This window comes from Oncorhynchus keta, chromosome 11 (assembly GCF_023373465.1).
Source record: "Oncorhynchus keta strain PuntledgeMale-10-30-2019 chromosome 11, Oket_V2, whole genome shotgun sequence".
Classification (NCBI taxonomy): Eukaryota; Metazoa; Chordata; class Actinopteri; order Salmoniformes; family Salmonidae; genus Oncorhynchus; species Oncorhynchus keta.
The window spans coordinates 47,123,677-47,148,860 of record NC_068431.1 but is presented as its reverse complement, the minus strand read 5'-3'; the positions used below and the strand labels follow the sequence as shown (position 1 = coordinate 47,148,860).

The following is a 25,184-nucleotide window of genomic DNA, read 5'->3' as shown; positions in this document are numbered from 1 at the left end:
CCCCAGGGCTCTGTTCTAGGCCCTCTCCTATTCTCGCTATACACCAAGTCACTTGGCTCTGTCATAACCTCACATGGTCTCTCCTATCATTGCTATGCAGACGACACACAATTAATCTTCTCCTTTCCCCCTTCTGATGACCAGGTGGCGAATCGCATCTCTGCATGTCTGGCAGACATATCAGTGTGGATGACGGATCACCACCTCAAGCTGAACCTCGGCAAGACGGAGCTGCTCTTCCTCCCGGGGAAGGACTGCCCGTTCCATGATCTCGCCATCACGGTTGACAACTCCATTGTGTCCTCCTCCCAGAGCGCTAAGAACCTTGGCGTGATCCTGGACAACACCCTGTCGTTCTCAACTAACATCAAGGCGGTGGCCCGTTCCTGTAGGTTCATGCTCTACAACATCCGCAGAGTACGACCCTGCCTCACACAGGAAGCGGCGCAGGTCCTAATCCAGGCACTTGTCATCTCCCGTCTGGATTACTGCAACTCGCTGTTGGCTGGGCTCCCTGCCTGTGCCATTAAACCCCTACAACTCATCCAGAACGCCGCAGCCCGTCTGGTGTTCAACCTTCCCAAGTTCTCTCACGTCACCCCGCTCCTCCTCTCTCTCCACTGGCTTCCAGTTGAAGCTCGCATCCGCTACAAGACCATGGTGCTTGCCTACGGAGCTGTGAGGGGAACGGCACCTCAGTACCTCCAGGCTCTGATCAGGCCCTACACCCAAACAAGGGCACTGCGTTCATCCACCTCTGGCCTGCTCGCCTCCCTACCACTGAGGAAGTACAGTTCCCGCTCAGCCCAGTCAAAACTGTTCGCTGCTCTGGCTCCCCAATGGTGGAACACACTCCCCCACGACGCCAGGACAGCGGAGTCAATCACCACCTTCCGGAGACACCTGAAACCCCACCTCTTTAAGGAATACCTAGGATAGGATAAAGTAATCCTTCTCACCCCCCTTAAAAGATTTAGATGCACTATTGTAAAGTGGCTGTTCCACTGGATGTCATAAGGTGAATGAATGCACCAATTTGTAAGTCGCTCTGGATAAGAGCATCCCCACAGTATGATGCCGCTACCACCATGCTTCACCGTAGGGATGGTGCCAGGTTTCCTCCAGACATGAAGCTTGGCATTCAGGCTAAAGAGTTCAATCTTGGTTTCATCAGACCAGAAGATCTGGTTTCTCATGGTCAGAGTCATTTCGGTGCCTTTTGGCAAACTCCAAGTGGGCTGTCATGTGCCTTTTACTGAGGAGTGGCTTCCATCTGGCTTCTGGCCATCTCCACAGAGGAACTCTGGAGCTCTGTCAGAGTGACCATCAGATTCTTGGTCACCTCCCAGACAAAGGCCCTTCTCCCCCGATTGCTCAGTTTGCCCGGGCGGACAGCTCTAGGAAGAGTCTTGGTGGTTCCAAACGTGTGTTTTTGGAGACCTTCAATGCTGCAGACTATTTTTGCTACCCTTCCCTAGATCTGTGCCTCGACACAATCCTGCGTCGGAGCTCTAAGGACAATTCCTTTGACCTCGTGGCTTGGTTTTTGCTCTGACATGCACGGCCAACTGTGGGACCTTACATAGACATAGACCTTACATTCCCAAATAATGTCCAATCAATTGAATTTATCACAGGTGGATTCCATGACATACCCAAATATAACTGCCTGTAGCTCAGGCCCTGAACCAAGGATATGCATATTATTGGTACCATTTGAAAGGAAACACTTTGCAGTTTGTGGAAATTTGTAATGTAGGAGAATATAACACAATATATCTGGTAAAACATAATATAAATAAAAAACCACCTGTTCTTTAGTATTTTGTTTGTACCATCATCTTTGAAATGCCATGTCTTGCTCCCAGACAAACTAAACAACTTCTTTGCTCGCTTTGAGGACAATACATTGCCACGGCCCTCCACCAAAACCTGCGGCCTCTCCTTCAGCCCAGCCAATGTGAGTAAAACATTTAAACGTGTTAATAACCCTCGCAAGGCTGCCAACCCAGACTCCATCCCTAGCCACGTCCTCAGAGCATGCGTAGACCAGCTGGTTGGTGTGTTTACGGATATATTCAATCAATCCCTATCCCAGTGTGCTGTTCCCACATGCTTCAAGAGGGCCACCATTGTTCCTGTTCCCAAGAAAGCTAAGGTAACTAAGCTGAACGACTATCGCCCTATAGCACTCACCTCCGTCATCATGAAGTGCTTTGAGAGACTAGTCAAGGATCATATCACCTCCACCCTACGGGAACACCCTAGACCCACTCCAATTTGCTTACCGCCCCCAATAGGTCCACAGACAACAATCACACTGTACACTGTCCTAACCCACTTGGAAAAGAGGAATACCTATGTAAGAATGCTGTTCATCGACTACAGCTCAGCATTCAACACCATAGTACCCTCTAAACTCGTCATTAAGCTCGAGACCCTGGGTCTCGACACCGCCCTGTGCAACTGGATCCTGGACTTTCTGACGGGACGCCCGCAGGTGGAGAGGGTAGGAAACAAAATCTCCAACCCGCGGCCCCACAAGGGTGCATCAGCCCTCTCCTGTACTCCCTGTTCACCCATGACTGCGTGGCCATGCACGCCTCCAACTCAATCATCAAGTTTTTAGGCGACACTACAGTAGTAGGCTTGATTACCAACAACGTCGAGAAGGACTACAGGGAGGAGGTGAGGGCCCTCGAAGTGTGGTGTCAGGAAAATAACCTCACACTCAACGTCAACAAAACAAAGGAGATGATCGTGGACTTCAGGAAACAGCAGAGGGAGCAGCCCACTATCCACATCGACGGGACAGTAGTGGAGAAGGTGGAAAGTTTTAAGTTCCTCGGCATAAACATCACGGATAAACTGAAATGGTCCAACCACAGAGACAGTGTGGTGAAGAAGGAGCAACAGAGCCTCTTCAACCTCAAGAGGCTGAAGAAATTTGTCCTGTCACCAAAAACAATCAAACATTTACAGATGCACAATCGAGAGCATCCTGTCGGGCTGTATCACCGCCCGGTACGGAAACTGCTCCACCCACAACCGTAAGGCTCTCCAGAGGGTAGTGAGGTCAGCACAACGCATCCCCAGGGGCAAACTACCTGCCCTCCAGGACACCTACAACACAGGAAGACCAAAAAGATAATCAAGGACAACAACCACCCGAGCCACTGCCTGTTCACCCTGCTATCATCCAGAAGGTGAGGTCAGTACAGGTGCATCAAAGCTAGGACCGAGAAAATGAAAAACAGCTTCTATCTCAAGGCCATCAGACTGTTAAACAGTCATCACTAACATTGAGTGGCTGCTGCCAACATACTTTAATAATAAAAAATTGCATGTAATAAATGTATCACTAGTCTCTTTAAACAATGCCACTTTATATAATGTTTACATACCCTACATTACTCATCTCATATGGATATACTGTACTCTACACCATCTACTGCATCTTGCCTATGCCGTTCGGCCATCGCTCATCCATATATTTACATGTACATATTCTTATTCATTCCTTTACACTTGTGTATATAAGGTAGTTGCTGTGAAATTGTTAGGAATTGTTAGATTACCTGTTAAATATTACTGCACGGTAGGAACTAGAAGCACAAGCATTTCGCTACACTCACATTAACACCTGCTAACCATGTGTAAGTGACCAATAAAATTTGCTTTGATAATAATGTATTATTCCAGCACAGGTGCAATTTACATTTTGGCCACTAGATGACAGCAGTGTATGTGCAAAGTTTTAGACTGAGCCAATGAACCATTGCATTTCTGTTCAAAATGTTGTTTCAAGACAGCCCAAATGTGCCTAATTTGTTTATTAATAACTTTCCATGTTCAAAATTGTGCATTCTCCTCAAACAATAGCATGGTATTTTTTTTAACTGTACTAGCTTCTGTAAATTGGACAGTGCAGTTAGATAAAAAATAATTTAGGCTTTCTGCCAATATCAGATATGTCTATGGCCTGGGAAATTGTCTTGCTAATGCTAATAGCATTAGCCTACGCTAGCTCAACCGTTCCGTGGAAGGGACACCGATTCCGAAGAAGTTGCTGCAGTTAGTTTCAGAAAGGGTGGCAAGGAACATGTTCGTCCTAAATATTTCAAAAACTATAAGCATTTGGGAAAGATCATTCACTAAACTCTAAACCTCAACTAAATCTTCTGATTAATAAAGTAGAATTTGAGCAAGTTGAGGTGACTAAACTGCTTGGAGTAACCCTGGTTTGTAAACTGTCGTGGTCAAACATGTTGATACATAAAAAAGTGCTGTTCTGCCTGCCTTTTTAACAACACTATCAACAAGGCAGGTCGTACAGGCCCTAGTTTTGTCACACCTGGACTACAGGTGTGGTCAGATGCCACAAAGAGGGACCTCAGAAAATTACCATTGGCTCAGAACAGGGCAGCATGACTGGCCCTTAAACATACACGGAGAGCTAACATTAATAACATGTTTGGAAGTCTCTCATGGCTCAAAGTGGTGGAGAGATTGACTTCATCACTACTTGTTTTTGTAAGAAGTGTTGACAAGCTGAATGCACCCAGCTGTCTGTTTAAACGACTAGCACACAGCTCAGACACCCATGTACACCCCACAAGACATACCACCAGAGGTCTCTTCACAGTCCCCAAGTCAAGAACATATTATGGGAGGCGCAAAGTACTACTCTATTCCACATCAGGTAACCGATGCAAGAAAGTAGAATCAGATCAAAATAAATAAAAAAAAAGACTAAAATACACCTGTGAAGAGACACACACAGACACGCTGAAACACGCACATGATAAGACACGCACGTACAGATGGATTTCGTATTGTAGATATGTGGTAGTAGAGTAGTGGCCTGAGGGAACACACTTAATGTGATGTGAAATGTAACATCATGTAATATCTAAAATTGTACATATAACAGCCTTAATGTTGCTGGACCCCAGGAAGAGTAGCTTCTGCCTTGGCAACAGCTAATGGGGATCCTTAATAAATACATATAGAAATCAACATCATGGGATTCAGAGTGCAATGTGGAAGCAATGGTCTCCTTACCTTCAGATAATCTTTCCTCAGATACTTGTTCCTCCTGCGCTCCTCGTTCTGGTTGAGTACAGGTGGAACCTCTGGCCACTTTGGCTCCGTGTCTGACTCGGATTTCAGGCTGCCATCGTAGGAGCATGAAGAGGAGGGCTGCAGAGACAGAGAGAGAGACAGAGAGACAGAGAGAGAGACAGAGAGAGAGACAGAGAGAGAGAGACAGAGAGAGAGACGGGTCAAGATACTAGACACTGTATTAACCAAATGGCAATGCAATAATGGACAAAACCCCCTTGGCTTTAGCAGCACTACTAGAACATCATTTAAAAGAGATGATTGACCTAAAGCCTCTCCCTACGTCACTCAGTTATAAAAGGCTAACATGCACACAGCCACGTCTTCACATGGACGGTGATGAGGGTGAGGAAACAAAAAAAGGCACGAATGAAAATGGAGGACCTCAGAGAAAGTGTCGTCGTCGTCGTCTGTGAAGTCAGGGTCCTTTCCAGAGAGAGACAGAGAGAGGTGAACGACATGAGTGAAACCCAGACACCAAAACCAAGGCCTCGCACGCGGACACATTAAAAAGGGGAACTGAAAACAATGGCCACGGTGTAGTATTACTCGCACAAAATGGGAACAATGAGTAGCATGTTCCCTGTGGAAAACAGGACAGGAAGTACTTACCTGCCCACTCAGCACTGACGTGCCACTGTTCGCTTCATCCAGAGAGGCACTAGGAGAGAGACAGGAAAACACACGGACTCACTCAGTCACACGTATTTACCTTCATGGACAATACCCTCATTTATTGGACAGTGTGTCATCACGAGGGCAGCCAACAGTCAATAACAACAGACAATGGAACCTTTACTGCATAGACATGGAATCACTGGCCACCTGAATAATGGAACACTAGTCACTTTATGAAATTATTACATACTGCTTTACTCATCTCATATGTATATACTGTATTCTATTCTACTGTATTTTAGTCAATGCCACTCAGACGTTGCTCATCCTAATATTGACATATTTCTTCATGACATTCTTTTACTTTTAGATTTGTGTGTATTGTTGTAAATTGTTAGATACTACTGCACTGTCGGAGCGAGGAACACAAGCATTTCGCAACACCGGCAATAACATCTGCTAAATATGTGTATGCGACCAATAAAATTGGACTTGATTTGGTGTAGCTCAATTGGTAGAGCATGTGCAATGCTGTGGTTGTGGGTTTGATTCCTACGGGGGACCAGTACAAAACGAAAAGTATGCACTCACTATCTCTGAGTCGCTCTGGATAAGAGCGTCTGCTAAATGACTCGCATGTAAAAATGTAATTACTCGTAGTTATAGCTACAGTGCATTCAGAAAGTATTCAGACCGCGTGACTTTTTTCCACATTTTGTTATGTTACAGCCTTATTCTAACATGGATTGAATAGTTTTCCCCCCTCAATCTACACACAATACCCCATAATGACAAAGAAAAAACAGTCAATCAATCAATAATATAATAATTATTTTAGCTAAATGTTTTATTTTTCATTTACAATCTGTAGAACCTATGAGAATAGAAAGGTCCAATACTTTTGTGAACCATCACAGTACAGTTGAAAAATTATATGGCAAATAGAAATCCAAAATGGATGGGAGAGGTTGAATGGAGCTGAAGGGTGGGACTAATAACAAGGTAACCAATGTAAAACATACGGCGTCTGTAAAATGTATATGGGTTCAGAAGTTTGGTGAAATAGCACAGTTACAAATAGAAATCAAACTGGATGGACATCAGAAATAGAGGAAGGAATAAAAACAAACAATATTTAACTATTGTAAAATAGATTGTCTGTAAAATGTGTATAAGATGTATAAACTGAAAGTAAAAGCCTAAGTGTTTATTCGTTTACGCCAATTGGGGGAAGGGTGGTAGGGTTTGCGGGGAATAAAGGTATATTCTTAAAAAAGTATGTATGTCTATATAGGTATGTGTATGTAAGTATGTATATGGATATATATATTTACCCTAAAATATATATGGGGGATTGGAAATTATGCAGACAATTACATTGATGGAAGCAACATTCTTTCCGCAATATTAAGCTGATCCACCCCTTAAATTAAATTTGCTAATTTATATATTTAAAAAAAATACATAAAAAATATGGAAATATCACATTTACATAAGTATTCAGACCCTTTACTCCGTGCTTTATTGAAGCACCTTGCCAGCGATTACTACAGCCTCAAGTCCTCTTGGGTATGACACTACAAGCTTGGCACACCTATATTTGGGGAGTTTTTCCCCATTCTTCTCTGCAGATCCTCTCAAGCGCTGTCAGGTTGGATGGGGAGCATCACAGCACAGCTATTTTCAGGTCTCTCCAGAGATGTACGATCGGGTTCAAGTCCGGGCTCTGGCTGGGCCACTCAAGGACATTCAGAGACTTGTAAACCGAAGCCACTCCTGCGTTGTCTTGGCTGTGTACTTAGGGTTTTTGTCCTGTTAGAAGGTGAACCCTCGCCCCAGTATGAGGTTCTGAGTGCTCTGGAGCAGGTTTTCATGAAGGATCTCGCTGTACTATGCTCCATTGATCTTTCCCCCGATCCTGACTAGTCTCCCAGTACCTGCAGCTGAAAGACATCCCCACACCATGATGTTGCCACCACCATGCTTCACTGTAGGGATGGTGCCAGATTTCCTCCAGACATAACGCTTGGCATTCAGGCCAAAGAGTTCAATCTCGGTTTCATCAGACCTGAGAATATTGTTTCTCATGGTTTGAGAGTACTTTAGGCGCCTTTTGGCAAACTCCAAGCGGGCTGTCATATGCCTTTTACTGAGGAGTGGCTTCCGTCTGGCCACTCTAACATAAAGGCCTGATTGGTGTAGTGCTGCAGAAATGGGAGAACCTTCTAGAAGGACAACCATCTCCAGAGAGGAACTGTGGAGCTCTGTCATAGTGACCATCGGGTTCTTGGTCACCTCACTGACCAAGGCCCTTCTCACCCGATTGCTCAGTTTGGCCGGGCAGCCAGCTCTAGGAAGAGTCTTAGTGGTTCCAAACGTTGTCCATTTAAAAATTATGGAGGCCACAGTGTTCTTTGGGATCTTCAATGCTGCAGAAATGTTTTGGTACCCTTCCCCAGGTCTGTGCCTTGAAACAATCCTGTCTCTGAGCTCTACAGACAATTCATTCGACCTCATGGCTTGGTTTTTGCTCTGACATGCACTGTCAACTGTGGGACCTTATATAGACAGGTGTGTGCCTTTGCAAATCATGTCCCATCTATTGAATTTACCACATGTGGACTCCAATCAAGTTGTAAAAACATCTCAAGGATGATCCTGGGCTCAATGTTGAGTCTCAGAGCAACGGGTCTGAATACTTATGTAAATATGGTTGTTCTGTTTTCGATTTTAATAAATTTGCAAACATTTCTAAAAACCTGTTTTCACTTTGTCATTATTGGATATTGTGCGTACACTTTCTTTTTTCATTATTTAAACCAAATTGAACATGTTTCATTATTTATTTGAGGCTAAATTTATTTTATTGATGTATTATATTAAGTTAAAATAAGGGTTCATTCAGTATTGTTGTAATTGTCATTATTACAAATACATAATTTTTTTAATATATTTTTTAAAAATCAGCCGATTAATCGATACCGGCTTTTTTTGGTCCTCCAATAAATCGGTATCGGTATCAGCGTTGAAAAATCATAATCGGTCGACCTCTAGTGTAGATTGATGAGGGAAAACAATTATTTAATACATTTTAGAATAAGGCTGTAATGTAACAAAATGTGGAAAAAGTCAAGGGGTCTGAATACTTTCCGAATGCACTGTACTTTTGAGACAAGATCCTATAACACGAGTCACTGGGACAGTTTCGATGATGGCATGCTTTTGAGTTTATGACTCGGCTCAACTTGCGCCCAGGAAACAGGCTAGTTTTATGCACGTGACCCAAGGTCTTAGAGTGTAACGGGCAGAAGTAATGTGTTTAGGTAGAGCTGTGCTGTACGTACCTGCGGATAGCCTGAGAGGGGGACCGTTGTTTGCTGCCGGAGCTGCCAGAGTGACTTAGGAACCTGGACAGGTAGACAGAGGGGTGGTTAGTACCATCTCTCCATTTTCTCTCTGCAGGCACAATGTGTTCAGGCAGTCATGATATAGAATGGGTCCAGGTGGATTTAAGAACTGGAGAACAACAGACAATCTATAGAAGGGTGTGCATTCATCTCACAAGGCACAGAAACATGCATTTAATTCTCCAACCTGACAGTTTTCTATACATACATCCACCTCCTTAAACGTTCACAATCTCACTCTATCACACATCTGTCTCTACCTGTGTGCACGGCCGGCAACCCTCCTTCGATGAATTAGACTCTCTGCTCTACAAATTAAGGATCGTCGTCTAGTAGCCACACATCATGTGTGCACCAATCAGGTCCAAGGAAGAGGCGAGGTGGAGGAGGAGCAGGAGATGGATGAAGCAGGGAGGGAATAAGAGGAGAGAAGAGGGGAGCCAATGACAGGGAGGTTCGTTAGATGCAGAGCAGGAATAGAGATAGTTAGAGCGTGGTGATGGAGTAACTTCAGGAGAAAGAAGAGTAGTAAAATGTCTGGAAAGGAACTAAGGTCTACGCATACAATGGATAAAACACAGGTAATACACTCTTGGGAAAAAAGGTTCTATCTAGAACCTAAAAAGGTTCTTCAGCTGTCCCCACAGGAGAACCCTTTGAAGAACTGTTTTTCTTTGGTTACAGGCCGAACCCTTTTCCCACAGAGGGTTCTACATGGAACCAAAAAGGTTCATCCTGGAACCAAAAAGGGTTTATCGTATGGGGACAGCCGAATAACCCTTTTGGAACCCTTTCTTCTGAGAGCGTATAGAAGGACCCAATGCAAGAGAAATGATAACGTGCACTCTTCACGTATCACCTGCTGTCTGCAACAGCTATGAATGGCTCACGCTGACAATTCATTATTGTTAACCTAATAACTATGGGTAGAACCCCAATAACCAGTCAGAAACCCATGACTGTCAAGGTTGTAAATCAAGTCCTTTTCTTTCCTGTCTTGTAGAATGAAAAGAAGAGTCCTTCCCCCTTCCAACCCTCTCCTCCAAGAACATCCCAGGATCTTCCTGCCCTTTCACTGATAAGGGGTCAAGGATGGAGTGAGAGAGCGCGAGCAGAGGTGAGGGTGGGGGATGCTGAGCTCAGCAGAGGTGAGGGCGGGGGATGCTGAGCTCAGCAGAGGTGAAGAGGACAGAGAGATATGGGGCTAGGAGCAGGGATCAGAGTGAGGTGAGGTCAGAGAGTAGGAAACGACCATGGGGTCAGAGGTCAGCCTCTCACCTGTTCTGTTGCTCCTGCTGCAGGAGCTGGACGGCAATCTTCCTCAGGTCCAGCACCTCCTTCAGCTCTTCCTCCTCCTCCTCCTCTTCCTCCTCCTCAGCTAGCTGATCTTTATCAGAGCTGCAGGCCACAGGGACATGACAGTCAGAAACCTACGCCAACTGCTTCACACTCGCACTGTAATAACATGAACTCACAATGTGGCCATACCATAGTGGCAGCTATCCAACGGCAGCCTTCTCAGCATGTCTACTGTCCCGGCCTGTTGTTATTATTTCACGACTGCTATCATCTAGCTGCTATCATCTAGCTGCTATCATCTTCATCTAGCTGCTATCATCTAGCTGCTATCATCTAGCTGCTATCATCTAGCTGCTATCATCTAGCTGCTATCATCTAGCTTCTATCATCTAGCTTCTATCAAGGTGAATTCTCTGCCCTTCCTCCTCCTGTCTATCCGTGTAGTGAGGACTTACCCAGACTCCTCTTTCCAGCTTTCCTTATCTTTGCTTTGGTGTGACTTGTTAAGAACCTTCTCCAATTCCTGAAACACAGAACAAAGTCAGATTCATTAATTCAATAAAAACATTTTTTTTTTAAAAGTTATAGTTAAGCAATAAGGCCAGAGGAGGTGTGGTATATGGCCAATATACCACGGCTAAGGGCTGTTCATATGTGTGCCACAATGCAGAATGCTTGGATACAGCCCTTATTGCTAGGTGCCTTATTGCTATTATAAACTGGTTACCAACGTAATCAGAACAGTAAAAAGAAATGTGTTGTCATACCCGTGGTATACGGTCTGATGTACCACGGTTGTCAGCCAATCAGCATTCAGGGCCCGAACCACCCAGTTTATAACAAGATGTGTAAAACCCCTACACTACTATCCAGGTTCAATCAACAAGCCTGTTTTCCATTATCGATCCAAGTCAGGTCGAGACACATTTCACTTGGCCTTTAAGCGCTGTGCCTTGGCTTATTCCACAAGTCCCCCCCCACATAAAAAACGATCAAGATTATCTATTTGCCTCTTCCATTCGTAAGGCAGGCCTTACTTTTGGTGGAGGTTTCAGTGAAGAGGCAGCAAGAAGAGGAAGTACAATGTCCAGGACATTTATTTACAGTGCAGGAGTGGCAAACTGTACACTACGTATAATTGTACAAACAATTAAACAAACAGGGCGTAGACCGGTAACATAAACAAACAACTGAAAATGAATCAAAGAAAGGTTGAGCTCAATAAATCAAACAAACCCCAATCATGCCTGAAACCAATGGCAGCATTCCATCCTTACCCCGCCTCGGTCTGCCCAACAATGAAATGACAGGGCTTAAGTACATCTCAACACGGCCTTCGCCTTAGAAGAAACCACTTCCGACCAAATCACAAATACACGGTCAAAATACATACTTGAAATCATCAATAACCACAATAAGGTAACCCCATTGACATGTCATAAATATGCACACTTCAATGAATAGTATCACACCATGCATAAAGCAGAAAAAGATAGGTTGTCGTCTCATTTAGCTCCCACCCCCCCTTGGGCTTGGCAAGCTTGGCACGAGCCACCACACAGGATCTCTCGCACTTCAGACTGCGGACCTGATTGGCACAGCAGGAAGAAATAATTCACCTCTTCAATCAACAATGCTTAACACGGAAGTTTGTAACAGAGTATATATGAACAGACTCCAGGCCGACACCAGCTCTGTGACAACTCCACAATCGCACTAATCTACACTACATGGCAAAGGTCATGTCGAAACCCCTTCAAATTAGTGGATTTGGCTATTTCAGCTCACAGGTGTTTCCGGCAGGTGTACAAAAATCGAGCACACAGCCATGTAAACATTGGCAGTAGAATGGAATTTATTTAACTAGGAAAGTCAGAACGGTCTGTACTGAAGAGCTCAGTGACTTAATGTGGCATAGGATATCACCTTTCCAACAAGTCAGATCATCACATCAAATTTCTGCCCTGCTAGAGCTGCCTTGGTCAACTGTAAGTGCTGTTATTGTGAAGAGGAAATGTCTAGGAGCAACAACGGCTCAGCCGCTGAGTGGTAGGCCACACAAGCTCACAGAACATGACCACCGAGTGCTGAAGTGCGTTAAAAACTGTCTGTCCTCAGTTGCAACGCTCATTACAGGGTTCCAAACTTCTTCTGGAAGCAACGTCAGCACAATAACTGTTTGTTGGGAGCTTCATGACATGGGTTTCCATGGCCGAGCAGCCGCACACAAGCCTAAGATCACCATGCACAATGCCAAGCGTCGGCTGGAGTGATGTAAAGCTCGCATTAGACTCTGGAGCAGTGGAAACGTGTTCTCCGGAGTGAATGAATCACGTTTCATCATCTGGTCCGACAGAATCATCTGGGTTTGGTGGATTCCAGGAGAACGCTACCTGCCCGAATGCATAGTGCCAACTGTAAAGTCTGGTGGAGGAGGAATAATGGTCTGGGCTGTTTTTCATGGTTTGGCCTAGGTCCCTTAGTTCCAGGGAAGTTAAATATTAACGCTACAGCATACAATGACCGTATAGATGATTCTGTGCTTCCAACTTTGTGGCAACAGTTTGGGGAAGGCCCTTTCCTGTTTCAGCATGACAATGCCCCTGTGCATAATGTGAGGTCCATACAGAAATGGACCTCACTTTTGCCTTCTGGTAGGCCGTCATTGTAAATAAGAATTTGTTCTTAACTGACTTGCCTAGCGTTAGGTTCTAAATATCAGAGTAAGAAATCGACGGACACTATGAAAGCTCCAACCAAGTTTATTCACCAATTGGGTCCATACAGCTGCATAACACAAAATATATATATATTCACACAAGCACTGATATTTAACCCTATTTAACCCCGAGTCTCCTCCTACACATTTGAACAGCCAATGCATCTCTGTTGCTAGACAGAACCTTAGTGATATCAGTTCTTCCTCACTTCCTCTAACCTGACCTCTGCCCCAAAATGTTCACTCCTCCAACTCATGGCTGTCATGTTGACTCGTACCAGACTGGGTACATTCTCCTCGAATAGGATCCCTGATGGCTAACAATAACATATCGGGACAGAACGGAAATGTTATACATTCTCCTCTCTCCCTCAGTGACATTAATAAGTATATTTCATATTTTCAGAACCAAACACTAGTTAAATAAAAGGTTAAATAAACAATTGAAAAATATATATATATTGTACTTTAATTCTTTGCCTGATTTAGGGGACTTAAGAGCTGTGAATGTCAGGTATGGGATCGCAAGTTTTATGACTTGATGAAAGGTATGATTAATTTTAAGCAGGGATTAAGCTTGTACTAACAATCTCCTATACCCCGGAGCTAATAGTGGAAAATAAACAGAGAGTGGTAGCACAGTACCTCACCCGCGGATAGCTCGACAGAGGAAGGCTAGTTACTGGTGTACGTGTAGTGGCCATACGGACACCCTATGGATGTCTTGTGATGTACCTTTATACAGGAGATGTAGGGTCCACCACTCTGCTGCCCATCCCCCTCTGACAGGGCAGCATCCTCCTCTGGGTTGGGCTCGATGAAGTCATAGGGTTCCTGATCTACGGGCACAACACACCAGGTTGAACCTCAGACTATGTGCTTGTAGCCAGTTGAGCACAATATTCCTCAAATACTGTTACCGAACAGTCAAATCCACTGCATCTAAAAACAGGCCTTACCTTTGCCTGAGTCCATCTTGGAGAGGAGAGAGAGCGCGTCGGCGCGGGCCGTCTCTGAGACCTGAGAGTGCAGGCTGATGGTGTCATCGTCAGAAGGCTAGAGGAAGAGAGGGAGGGGCGAGGAGGAGAAGGGAACTTAAGAGGTAAGTGAGCGTGAACCATAAACGAGTGTACTGAACATGTCTGCATGACCTACAGAAGGTGGTTGACTTGGGCCGGAGCTGACAGGAACATTGTACAGGCACCTCAAATATTCTACTGCTTTAGTTCCTGCAAAATATTATGGTGTTCCAGCACCTAAAATGAGTACCACCAATGCCTATAGAATAAATATTCAGGGGCAGTATCAATTTGCTGTGGTTGAACGCACACCAATAGGCTTCGTACAGTTTAAGCCTCACTACAGTCTGACTACAGTGGGTGAACTCTGACCTCCGTCGTAGACAGTCTTTTATCCCCGTTGTCACTGCCGATACCAGAGTCAGGACCGTGGTTCTTACTGGGGTAAAAATCCTCCATGCTGCAGAGACATATAAAGGGATAGTCAGAAATAAAAGAGAGTCAGACAGTTTTTTTCAAGTCACAATCATGACGACATCATAAGCACTTCATAATACGTCGAACCTGTGTCAGTAATCTTCAAATATATGTTATACCAGTTGTCATTATAGTTTAATGGAACACACCATTCATGATGCATATGGTCTATTGTCTTGTCTGTAGTATACGTAGTAGTATGATATAAGAGTGTACCTGTCGGTCAGAGGCTGGGGAAGGCAGCGTTTGCCCAGGGAGGGGAGGTCCAGAGAGTCAGGCTTCTTATTCAACCTACATGTTTGGATGTTCAGGTACTTAAAGATGTGCACCTTGCCCTTCAGGCAGATCTGAAATACACAAATAGTAGAGGAAATTAAGTGTGCAATTGTTCCTCGGAGATGGTGGTATTTCATGAATACTGTCACAGCTGGGTGGGGGGGGTTCTAGGCACATTGCCGAGCTGAGGGTAACCTGTGTATTACTGTAACCACATCCCTGATACACATCCAGATGGCAGCGGATATTACCATGCAGCGCCAAATGTCAAGTACAGCACAAACTACCACAGATGTTGCCACACAAGAACACACACACACACCTGTGCAGGTGGGGACTGCATAGGGTTGTTGTCGAGGATGATGTGCTGCAGCTGCCTGAGTCTCATGTAGACAGGAGGGATCTCTGTGATCTTATTGCAGGAGAAGTCTAGTCTGGTGAGTGGCAGGTCCGCCAACTCTGGAGAGAGAGCGAGGGGTAGAGAAAAATAAAGAAAGCATAAAAGGCATGGGGTTAGATATAGAATAGGGAGAGAGAGTACGATAAACCTATATAGTTGGCATCTGTCGCTGCTCTGGGGTCCAGAGAGGTGTTTGGGAAGAAAGAAAGAGTGAAAAGGACCAGGGGAGAGAACAGAAACTGCTACATACCCTCAGGCAGCATGTGAAGACAGTTCCTCCTGATGTTGAGTTCCCGTAAGGCCTGGAGCCTCCCCACCTGAGGGGGCAGCACCTGGATCTCATTACAGCTGATGTCCTACAGGGGGAAGACCGAGAGCAGGCGGTCATACAGAGACCTACAAATGACTGGACATAGATCATAAATACACGTGGAAAGACACACGCACACTCATGTGCTCTGGGCCAGTGCTCACCAACTCCATCAGCTCTTTGGCCTTCCCAATTTCCTCTGGGATGGACACTAGCTTGTTGTTGCTCACCACCAGCACTTTGAGGGGGAGGCTAAACAGGTATTTTGGCAATGTTGAGAGAAGGTTCCGGCTACAGAAAGACAAAATACACATATTCACTATAGTCAGTATTCAGCAACAAAGGACACCATCTTAAAATAATGTTAGTGAAACCAGAGGAGACTGCTATCTAATTGTGTCTAGGAAATGAACAGTACTGTCTAGATATAATCATCTTCAAAACTTTAAAAACAACATCACAGCGTATTTCTCACACTATGAAAGAGGAAATGCTCTTGTTACTTGATCCTGTGAAGTCCCTGAAAGGGGAACACCATTCTCCTGAGATAAAGCAGAATAAAACTGAATATAGTTGTGATCAGCAATGAATGGGGTTCACAGCATGACAGAAAGGACACATGATCAGTTGGATAACAAAGCAAGCACTCTGTCACGTAGCAACTATATTTTGGGGTATTCTATTAGGTTCCCCATTAGCTGTTGCGAAAGCAGCAGCTACTCTTCTTGGGGCCCACACAAAACATGAAACATAATACAGAACATTAATAGACAAGAACAGCTCAAAGACAGAACTACATACACTACCGGTCAAACGTTTTAGAACACCTATTCATTCAAGGGTTTTTCTTTATTTTCAACATTGTAGAATAGTGAAGAAATCGAAACTATGAAATGACACATATGGAATCGTGTAACCCCCCCAAAAAGTGTTAAACAAATCAAAATGTATGTTATATTTCAGATTCTTCAAATAGCCACCCTTTGCCTTGATGACAGCTGCACACACCCTTGGCATTCTCTCAACTAGCTTCACCTGAAATGTTTTTCCAACACTCTTGAAGGAATTCCCACATATGCTGAGCACTTGTTGGCTGCTTTTCCTTCACACATCCCAAACCAGCTCAATTTAGTTGAGGTCGGTGGATTGTGGAGGCAAGGCAATCTGATGCAGCACTCCATCACTCACCTTCTTGGTAAAATAGCCCTTACACAGCCTTGAGGTGTGTTGGGTCATTGTCCTGTTGAAAAACAAATGATAATGGGACTAAGCCCAAACCAGATGGGATGGAGTATCGCTGCAGAATGCAACCATGTTGGTTAAGTGTGCCTTCAATTCTAAATAAATCACAGACAGTGTCTCCAGCAAAGCACCTCCAAACCATCACACCTCCTCCTCCATGCTTTAAGGTGGGAAATACACATGCGGAGTTCATCCGTACATCCACATGTCACAAAGATGTGGCGGTTGGAACCAAAAATCTCCAATATGGACTCCAGACCAAAAGGACAGATTTCCACTGGTCTAATGTCCATTGCTCGTGCTTCTTGGCACAAGCAAGTCTACTTCTTATTGGTGTCCTTTAGTAGTGGTTTCTTGCAGCAATTCAACCATGGAGGCCTGATTCACACAGTCTCCAATGATCATCAATAATTTTGAGATGTGTCTGTTGAACTCTGTGAAGCATTTATTTAAGCTGCAATTTCTGAGGCTGGTAGCTCTAAATGAAATTGTCCTCTGCGGCAGAGGTAACTATGGGTCTTCTATTCCTGTGGCAGTCCTCATGAGAGCCAGTTTCATCATAGTGCCTGATGGTTTTTGCAACTCCACATGAAAAACTTTCAAAGTCCTTGACATTTTCCAGATTGACTGACCTTCATGTCTTAAAGTGATGATGGACTGTCATTTCTTTTTGCTTATTTGAGCTGTACTTGCCATAATATGGACTTGGTCTTTTACCAAATAGGGTATCTTCTCTATACACCCCCACCTTCACAAGAAGGAAAAACACATTCCAGTGACGACCTCATAAAGCTGGTTGAATGAATGCCAAGAGTGTACAAAGCTGTCATCAAGGATAGCTATTTGAAGAATCTCAAAAATAAAATATATTTTGATTTGTTTAACACTTTTTGGGTCACTACATGATTCCATGTGTTATTTCAATGTTTTGACGTCTTAGCTTTTATTATACAAATTAGAAAATAGTCTGAATAAAGAAAAATCCTTGAATGAGCTGGTGTTCTAAAACTTTTGACCAGTAGTATAGATTTGAAAAATGGCACACATAACACGTACAGTTGCAGTGGGAAGTTTACAAACACTTAGGATGGAATCATTAAAACTGGTTTTTCAACCACTCCACAAAATTATTGTTAAACTATAGTTTTGGCAAGTCGGTTAGGACATCTACTTTGTGCATGACACAAGTCTTTTTTCCAACTATTGTTTACAGACAGATTATTTCACTTATAATTCACTGTATCACAATTCCAGTGGGTCAGAAGTTTACATACACAAAGTTGACTGTGTCTTTTAAACAACTTGGAAAATTCCAGAAAATGATATGATGGTTTTAGAAGCTTCTGAGAAGCTAATTGACATCATTTGAGTCAATTGGAGGTGTACTTGTGGATGTATTTCAAGGCCTACCTTCAAACTCAGTGCCTCTTTACTTGACTTCATGTGAAAAATCAAAACAAATCATCCAGGTCTACAAAGATTGTAGACCTCCACAAGTCTGGTTGTTCATCTGTACAAACAATAGTATGCAAGTATAAACACCATGGGACAACGTAGCCGTCATACCGCTCAGGAAGGAGACGCCTTCTGTCTCCTAGAGATGAAAGTACTTTGGTGCGAAAAGTGCAAATCAATCCCAGAACCGCAGCAAAGGACCTTGTGAAGATGCTGGAGGAAACAGGTACAAAAGTATCTCTAGCCACAGTAAAACGAGTCCTACATCGACATAACCTGAGAGGCCGGTCAAGCAAGGAAGAAGCCACTGCTCCAAAACAGCCATAAAAAAAGCCAGACTACGGATTGCAACTGCACATGAAAACAAAAATCATACTTTTTGGAGAAATGTCCTCTGGTTGGATGAAAAATATATATATATAACTGTTTGGCCAGAATGACCATCGTCATGCTTGGAGGAAAAATGGGGAGACTTGCAAGACAAAGAACACCACACATCATGTTGTAGGGGTGCTTTGCTGCAGGGTAGCCTAGTGGTTAGATCGTTGGACAAGTAACAGAAAGGTTGCAAGTTCATATCCCCGAGCTGACAACGTACAAATCTGTCGTTCTGCCCCTGAACCAGCAGTTATCCCACTGTTCCTAGGCCGTCATTGAAAATAAGAATTTATTCTTAACTGACTTGCCTAGTTAAATAAAGGTAAAATAAATAAAATAAAATGAGGGACTGGTGCACTTCACAAAATTGATGCCATCATGAGGGAAGAAAATGATTGGTTAGGGTTAGGGATATATTGAAGCAGCATCTCAAGACATCAGTCAGGAAGTTAAAGCTTGGTCGCAAATGGGTCTTCCAAATAGACAATTACCCCAAGCATACTTCCAAAGTTGTGGCAAAATGGCTGAATGACAACAAAGTCAAGGTATTGGAGTGGCCATCACAAAGCCCTGACCTCAATCCTGAAGAACATTTGTGGGCAGAACTGGAAAAGTGTGTGCGAGCAAGGAGGCCTCCAAACCTGACTCAGTTACACCAGCCCTGTCAGGAGGAATGGGCCAAAACCTACCCAACTTATTGTGGGTAGCTTGTGGAAGTCTACCTTAAGTGTTTGACCCAAGTTAAACAATTTAAAGGCAACGCTACCAAATACTAATTGAGTGTATGTAAACTTCTGACCCACTGAGAATGTGATGAAAGAAATAAAAGCTGAAATAAATAATTCTCTATAATTATTCTGATTTCACATTCTTAAAATATAGATTGATGTGATGCTAACTGAATATATATTGAGGTGATGCTAAGACAGTGAATGTTTACAAGGATTAAATGTCAGGAATTATGAAAAACTGAGTTTAAATGTATTTTGCTAAGGTGTATGTAAACTTCCGACTTCAACTGTACATATCAATACATACACACAAAATCTAGGTCAAATAGGGGAGAGTTGGTCTGTGACGTGTTGACTTATGTGTTTTTTTAAACCAGTTTTGTTGTTCATTTGAGCAATATGAAATGGGAGTTCCGGCAATCGTGGCTCTATAAACACTGCTCAAAAAAATAAAGGGAACACTAAAATAACACATCCTAGATCTGAATGAATGAAATATTCTTATTAAATACTTTTTTACTTACATAGTTGAATGTGCTGACAAAATCACAAAAAGTATCAATGGAAATCAAATTTATCAACCCATGGAGGTCTGGATTTGGAGTCACACTCAAAATTAAAGTGGAAAACCACACTACAGGCTGATCCAACTTTGATGTAATGTCCTTAAAACAAATCAAAATGAGGATCAGTAGTGTGTGTGGCCTCCCTGATCAGTAGCCTGTATGACCTCCCTACAACGCCTGGGCATGCTCCTGATGAGGTGGCGTAATGGTCTCCTGAGGGATCTCCTCCCAGACCTGGACTAAAGCATCCGCCAACTCCTGGACAGTCTGTGGTGCAACGTGGCGTTGGTGGATGGAGCGAGACTTGATGTCCCAGATGTGCTCAATTGGATTCAGGTCTGGGGAACGGACGGGCCAGTCCATAGCATCAATGCCTCCCTCTTGCAGGAACTGCTGACACACTCCAGCCACATGAGGTCTAGCATTGTCTTGCATTAGGAGGAACCCAGGGCCAACCGCACCAGCATATGGTCTCACAAGGGGTCTGAGGATCTCATCTCGGTACCTAATGGCAGTCAGACAACCTCTGGCGAGCACATGGAGGGCTGTGCAGCCACCCAAAGAAATGCCACCCCACACCATGACTGACCCACCGCCAAACCGGTCATGCTGGAGGATGTTGCAGGCAGCAGAACGTTCTCCATGGCGTCTCCAGACTCTGTCACGTCCTCAGTGTGAACCTGCTTTCATCTGTGAAGAGCACAGGGCGTCAGTGGCGAATTTGCCAATCTTGGTGTTCTCTGACAAATGCCAAACGTCCTGCACGGTGTTGGGCTGTAAGCACAACCCCCACCTGTGGACGTCGGGCACTCATACCACCCTCATGGAGTCTGTTTCTGACCGTTTGAGCAGACATGTGCACATTTGTGGCCTGCTGGAGGTAATTTTGCAGGGCTCTGGCAGTGCTCCTCCTGCTCCTCCTTGTACAAAGGCGGAGGTAAAGGTCCTGCTGCTGGGTTGTTGCCCTCCTACGGCCTCCTCTACATCTCCTGATGTACTGGCCTGTCTCCTGGGAGCGCCTCCATGCTCTGGACACTACGCTGACAGACACAGCAAACCTTCTTGCCACAGCTCGCATTGATGTACCATCCTGGATGAGGTGCAGTACCTGAGCCACTTGTGTGGGTTGTAGACTCCGTCTCATGCTACCACTAGAGTGAAAGCACCGCCAGCATTCAAGTGACCAAAACATCAGCCAGGAAGCATAGGAACTGAGAAGGTGTCTGTGGTCACCACCTGCAGAACCAGTCCTTTATTGGGGGTGTCTTGCTAATTGCCTATAATTTCCACCTGTTGTCTATTCTATTTGCACAACAGCATTTGAAATGTATTGTCAATCAGTGTTGCTTCCTAAGTGGACAGTTTGATTTCACAGAAGTGTGCTTGACTTGGAGTTACATTGTGTTGTTTAAGTGTTCCCTTTATTTTTTTGAGCAGTGTAATATTTTATGCTTTCTTGAATTTGGATTTAGAGACTGAAAAGGCCTCTGCTGGCATGTCCGGTGGAGTAAGTGTGTGTGTGTCAGAGGTGTGTGTAAGTTGACTGTGCAAACAATTCGGAATTTATTTTTTATAAAAATAAGTGACGCAATCAGTCTGTCCTCAACTCCTATCCAAGAGAGACTGGCATGCATATTATTTATATCAGCCCTCTGATTACAATGAAGAGCAAGACGTGCTGCTCTGTTCTGGGCCAGATGCAGCTTAACTAGGTCTTTCTTTGCAGCATTTGATCACATGACTGGACAATAATCAATATAAGACAAAACTAGAGGCTGCAGGACATGCTTTTTGGAGTGTGGTGTCAAAAAAGCAGAGCATCTCTTTATTTACGGCTAGACCTCTCCCCATCTCTTTATTACGGCTAGACCTCTCCCCCTCTCTTTATTACGGCTAGACCTCTCCCCCTCTCTTTATTACGGCTAGACCTCTCCCCATCTCTTTATTACAGCTAGACCTCTCCCCATCTCTTTATTACGGCTAGACCTCTCCCCCTCTCTTTATTACGGCTAGACCTCTCCCCCTCTCTTTATTACGGCTAGACCTCTCCCCCTCTCTTTATTACGGCTAGACCTCTCCCCATCTCTTTATTACGGCTAGACCTCTCCCCATCTCTTTATTACGGCTAGACCTCTCCCCATCTCTTTATAACGGCTAGACCTCTCCCCATCTCTTTATTACGGCTAGACCTCTCCCCATCTCTTTATTACGGCTAGACCTCTCCCCGTCTCTTTATAACAGCTAGACCTCTCCCCCCTCTTTATTACGGCTAGACCTCTCCCCATCTCTTTATTACGGCTAGACCTCTCCCCATCTCTTTATTACGGCTAGACCTCTCCCCATCTCTTTATTACGGCTAGACCTCTCCCCATCTCTTTATTACGGCTAGACCTCTCCCCACCTCTTTATTACGGCTAGACCTCTCCCCATCTCTTTATTACGGCTAGACCTCTCCCCACCTCTTTATTACGGCTAGACCTCTCCCCATCTCTTTATTACGGCTAGACCTCTCCCCATCTCTTTATTACGGCTAGACCTCTCCCCACCTCTTTATTACGGCTAGACCTCTCCCCACCTCTTTATTACGGCTAGACCTCTCCCCACCTCTTTATTACGGCTAGACCTCTCCCCATCTCTTTATTACGGCTAGACCTCTCCCCACCTCTTTATAACAGCTAGACCTCTCCCCATCTTTAAAACCATTGAATCCATATGCTTTGACCATGACTGTTTACAATCTAAGGTAACGCCAAGAAATGTAGTCTCCTCAACTTGTTCAACAGCCACGCCATTCATTACCAGATTCAGCTGAGGTCTAGAGCTTAGGGAATGATTTGCACCAAATACAATGCTCTTAGTTTTAGAGATTCTCAGGACCAGTTTATTACTGACCACCCATTCCAAAACTGACTGCAACTCCTTGTCTATCTTTATGTGTAACAAAAGTTAGTCTAGTGCTGTAGGTTGGTTATCTTTCTCAAATTCATTCGAGGCTAATTCATTGAGTCTATAAACCAAATCTGGAGTCAATCTGACTTATGGTTCATGAGAAGATGATTTTGAGAATTAGCATATGTGCATCTATAATGTGGCCATTTTTAAATGCAGAAACTTATTTCTCATTACCATCAAAGCCTGATGGTAATCTAATCTAATTATTCAGAAATACAAAATCTTGAGTGAATCTGACGTATGTTTCACGAGGAGAAGACGATTGCAGATGATTTGGAGCGTTACTTATGCAAAGAATGAGTTGTTAATAGCTTCCTTGTTTTTTGAGATCTGAACCACACTGAATGTGGTATTCACCTTAGGGACATCCATGATAGCGATGACAAGATTCAAGTTGATAGGCCACTGTGGAGTGGATTTACAGTGGTTTAAATAGACACATAAAATCTGATAGTTAATATGTATACCATGGGCCTCGAATTTGGTGTCATTTGGTCCTATGACTTTATGAGACGATTTTAAAAGTATTTTTTAGCATATTAGCGTATGTGCTAAAATGCATCTACTGGTATAGTGTGGTATATTTGAATGCATCAACTTTATTTTCTCAAACTCTTTAGGGACTATATTGTAATGAGTCCAAAGACCACATTTGTAATGAATATGACTTTGTCATTGTGACAAATATATGTCATGATGATTTTAAGCATTGGTTACAGTCAAAAAGTGGATTGTTAATAGTTTCCTTCTTTTGTAAGATATAACATGGTTCATCATGGTAATGTACTTTATTAACCATAAACAGTTTCAAATTGATAGGCCGTTGTGAAGTGGATTGACAAAGGATTTAATTGGACAAGTAAAATATGACTCTTTTCTCAAACTAAGTTAAGAGATGTACCATGTGCCTAGTATTGTTATTTTACTGCTGCTCTTTAATTATTTGTTACTTTTAATTCATTTTTTTTGTTGGTATTTTTATTAAAACCGCATTGTTGGTTAAGGGCTTGTAAGTAAGCATACCTGTTGTATTCGGCGCATGTGACTAATACTATTTTATTTTATTTAATTGTTGGTGTTACTTGGACATTTGGTTCATGAGAATACATTTTTCAAAGGTTATCCAAAATTTCCAAGATGGAGGAAAATCTATCCTGACGGACCTTTATGGGTCCTTCAAAGCAAATTTGTTCAGCACGAGAGAAGATACCTACATACAAAGTTTAAGTCTCTAAGTCAAAAGGGGTGGCGGATATGAGGGTTTAAGTGAGACTGCTTATAACAGCTCCACCTAAAGGCCACTCGGTGCCATTGTCATCTATGCCTGAGTTATTTGACCATGTCAAAGGGGAAAAAATAATCAAAGTATAACAAAAGCTTTGCTGTAAACACCGTAATGTGGGCCTTTGTATTTCCTGGTGATATCAAACAGTATGAGGTCATTGGGTCAACAGATCACACCACAGTGCTCCATGAGTCATCACTGACCTGATGTTGAGATAGGTCAGCATCTGCAAGTTGATGATGGTTTCTGGGATGCATTTGATGCAGTTGTGGTATAGGTTGAGGGACTCGAGTGGGGCGAACAGACACACCTCTGGGGGAATCTCTGTGAGCCTGTTCTTCGACAGATCTGGGGGAGGGAAAGAGAGACAGACAGCAGGTGAGGGTCATGGGTACCCAGGAACTATATACACAGTACTGTATGTACACTACATGATCATTAGTATGTGGACACCTGCTCGCCGAACATTGCATATCATTTGGTGTCTCCACTCTTCTGGGAAGGATTTCCACTAGAGCAGATGAGTTCCCACATTTTTCAGCATGTTTTTTAAAAATAGATATATTTAGAGATTTTTTTTTATTATTCCCAAACTATACATCAAATGTTTGGGGAAACAAGAAGACCTGAAAACCTCATCCAACCTGGAGCTGAGTGAGTAATGCTCAGTCTGAAGCAAAAGAAGAGAGGTGTCGAAGACTTTGAGCCCAACAATTGGCTGGCTACCACAAGTGGGTGACACCTACTCCCTTTGACTGCTGCACTGCTGCTTGGACTCCACCTAGTGATCTGTTCACCATCTACCCTGGCTCGTCTCCCCCCTCTGACTCTCTCCCGAGCTTTCACTCGCCTCCAGCACACATGCACTGTCGGGGCGAGTGACTCTAAATTTACAATGACTTCCCCCAAGTCGTTATATATTTAAT

General features: G+C 43.7%; 1 protein-coding gene across 6 annotated transcripts in view; it reads right to left on the bottom strand.

Moving 5' to 3' along the window:
* LOC118390404 (leucine-rich repeat and calponin homology domain-containing protein 2-like) overlaps positions 1–25,184 on the bottom strand; it is a 75,449-nt gene that overhangs the window by 13,246 nt on the left and 37,019 nt on the right. The window contains exons 2-16 of one of the 6 annotated variants that reach the window (XM_035780932.2): positions 24,462–24,606; positions 15,814–15,940; positions 15,590–15,695; positions 15,262–15,398; positions 14,880–15,010; positions 14,559–14,646; positions 14,127–14,223; positions 13,903–14,006; positions 10,904–10,971; positions 10,428–10,547; positions 9,410–9,478; positions 9,087–9,149; positions 5,737–5,785; positions 5,509–5,550; positions 5,065–5,202 (exon numbers count right to left, since the gene is read on the bottom strand). In XM_035780932.2, the coding sequence (XP_035636825.1) occupies positions 5,065–5,202; positions 5,509–5,550; positions 5,737–5,785; positions 9,087–9,149; positions 9,410–9,478; positions 10,428–10,547; positions 10,904–10,971; positions 13,903–14,006; positions 14,127–14,223; positions 14,559–14,646; positions 14,880–15,010; positions 15,262–15,398; positions 15,590–15,695; positions 15,814–15,940; positions 24,462–24,606 (1,484 nt within the window). Of the gene's footprint in view, positions 1–5,064; positions 5,203–5,508; positions 5,786–9,086; positions 9,150–9,409; positions 9,479–10,427; positions 10,548–10,903; positions 10,972–13,902; positions 14,007–14,126; positions 14,224–14,558; positions 14,647–14,879; positions 15,011–15,261; positions 15,399–15,589; positions 15,696–15,813; positions 15,941–24,461; positions 24,607–25,184 lie in introns of all 6 variants that reach the window. The other 5 variants (XM_035780930.2, XM_035780933.2, XM_035780934.2 and 2 more) reach the window with 5 other exon arrangements.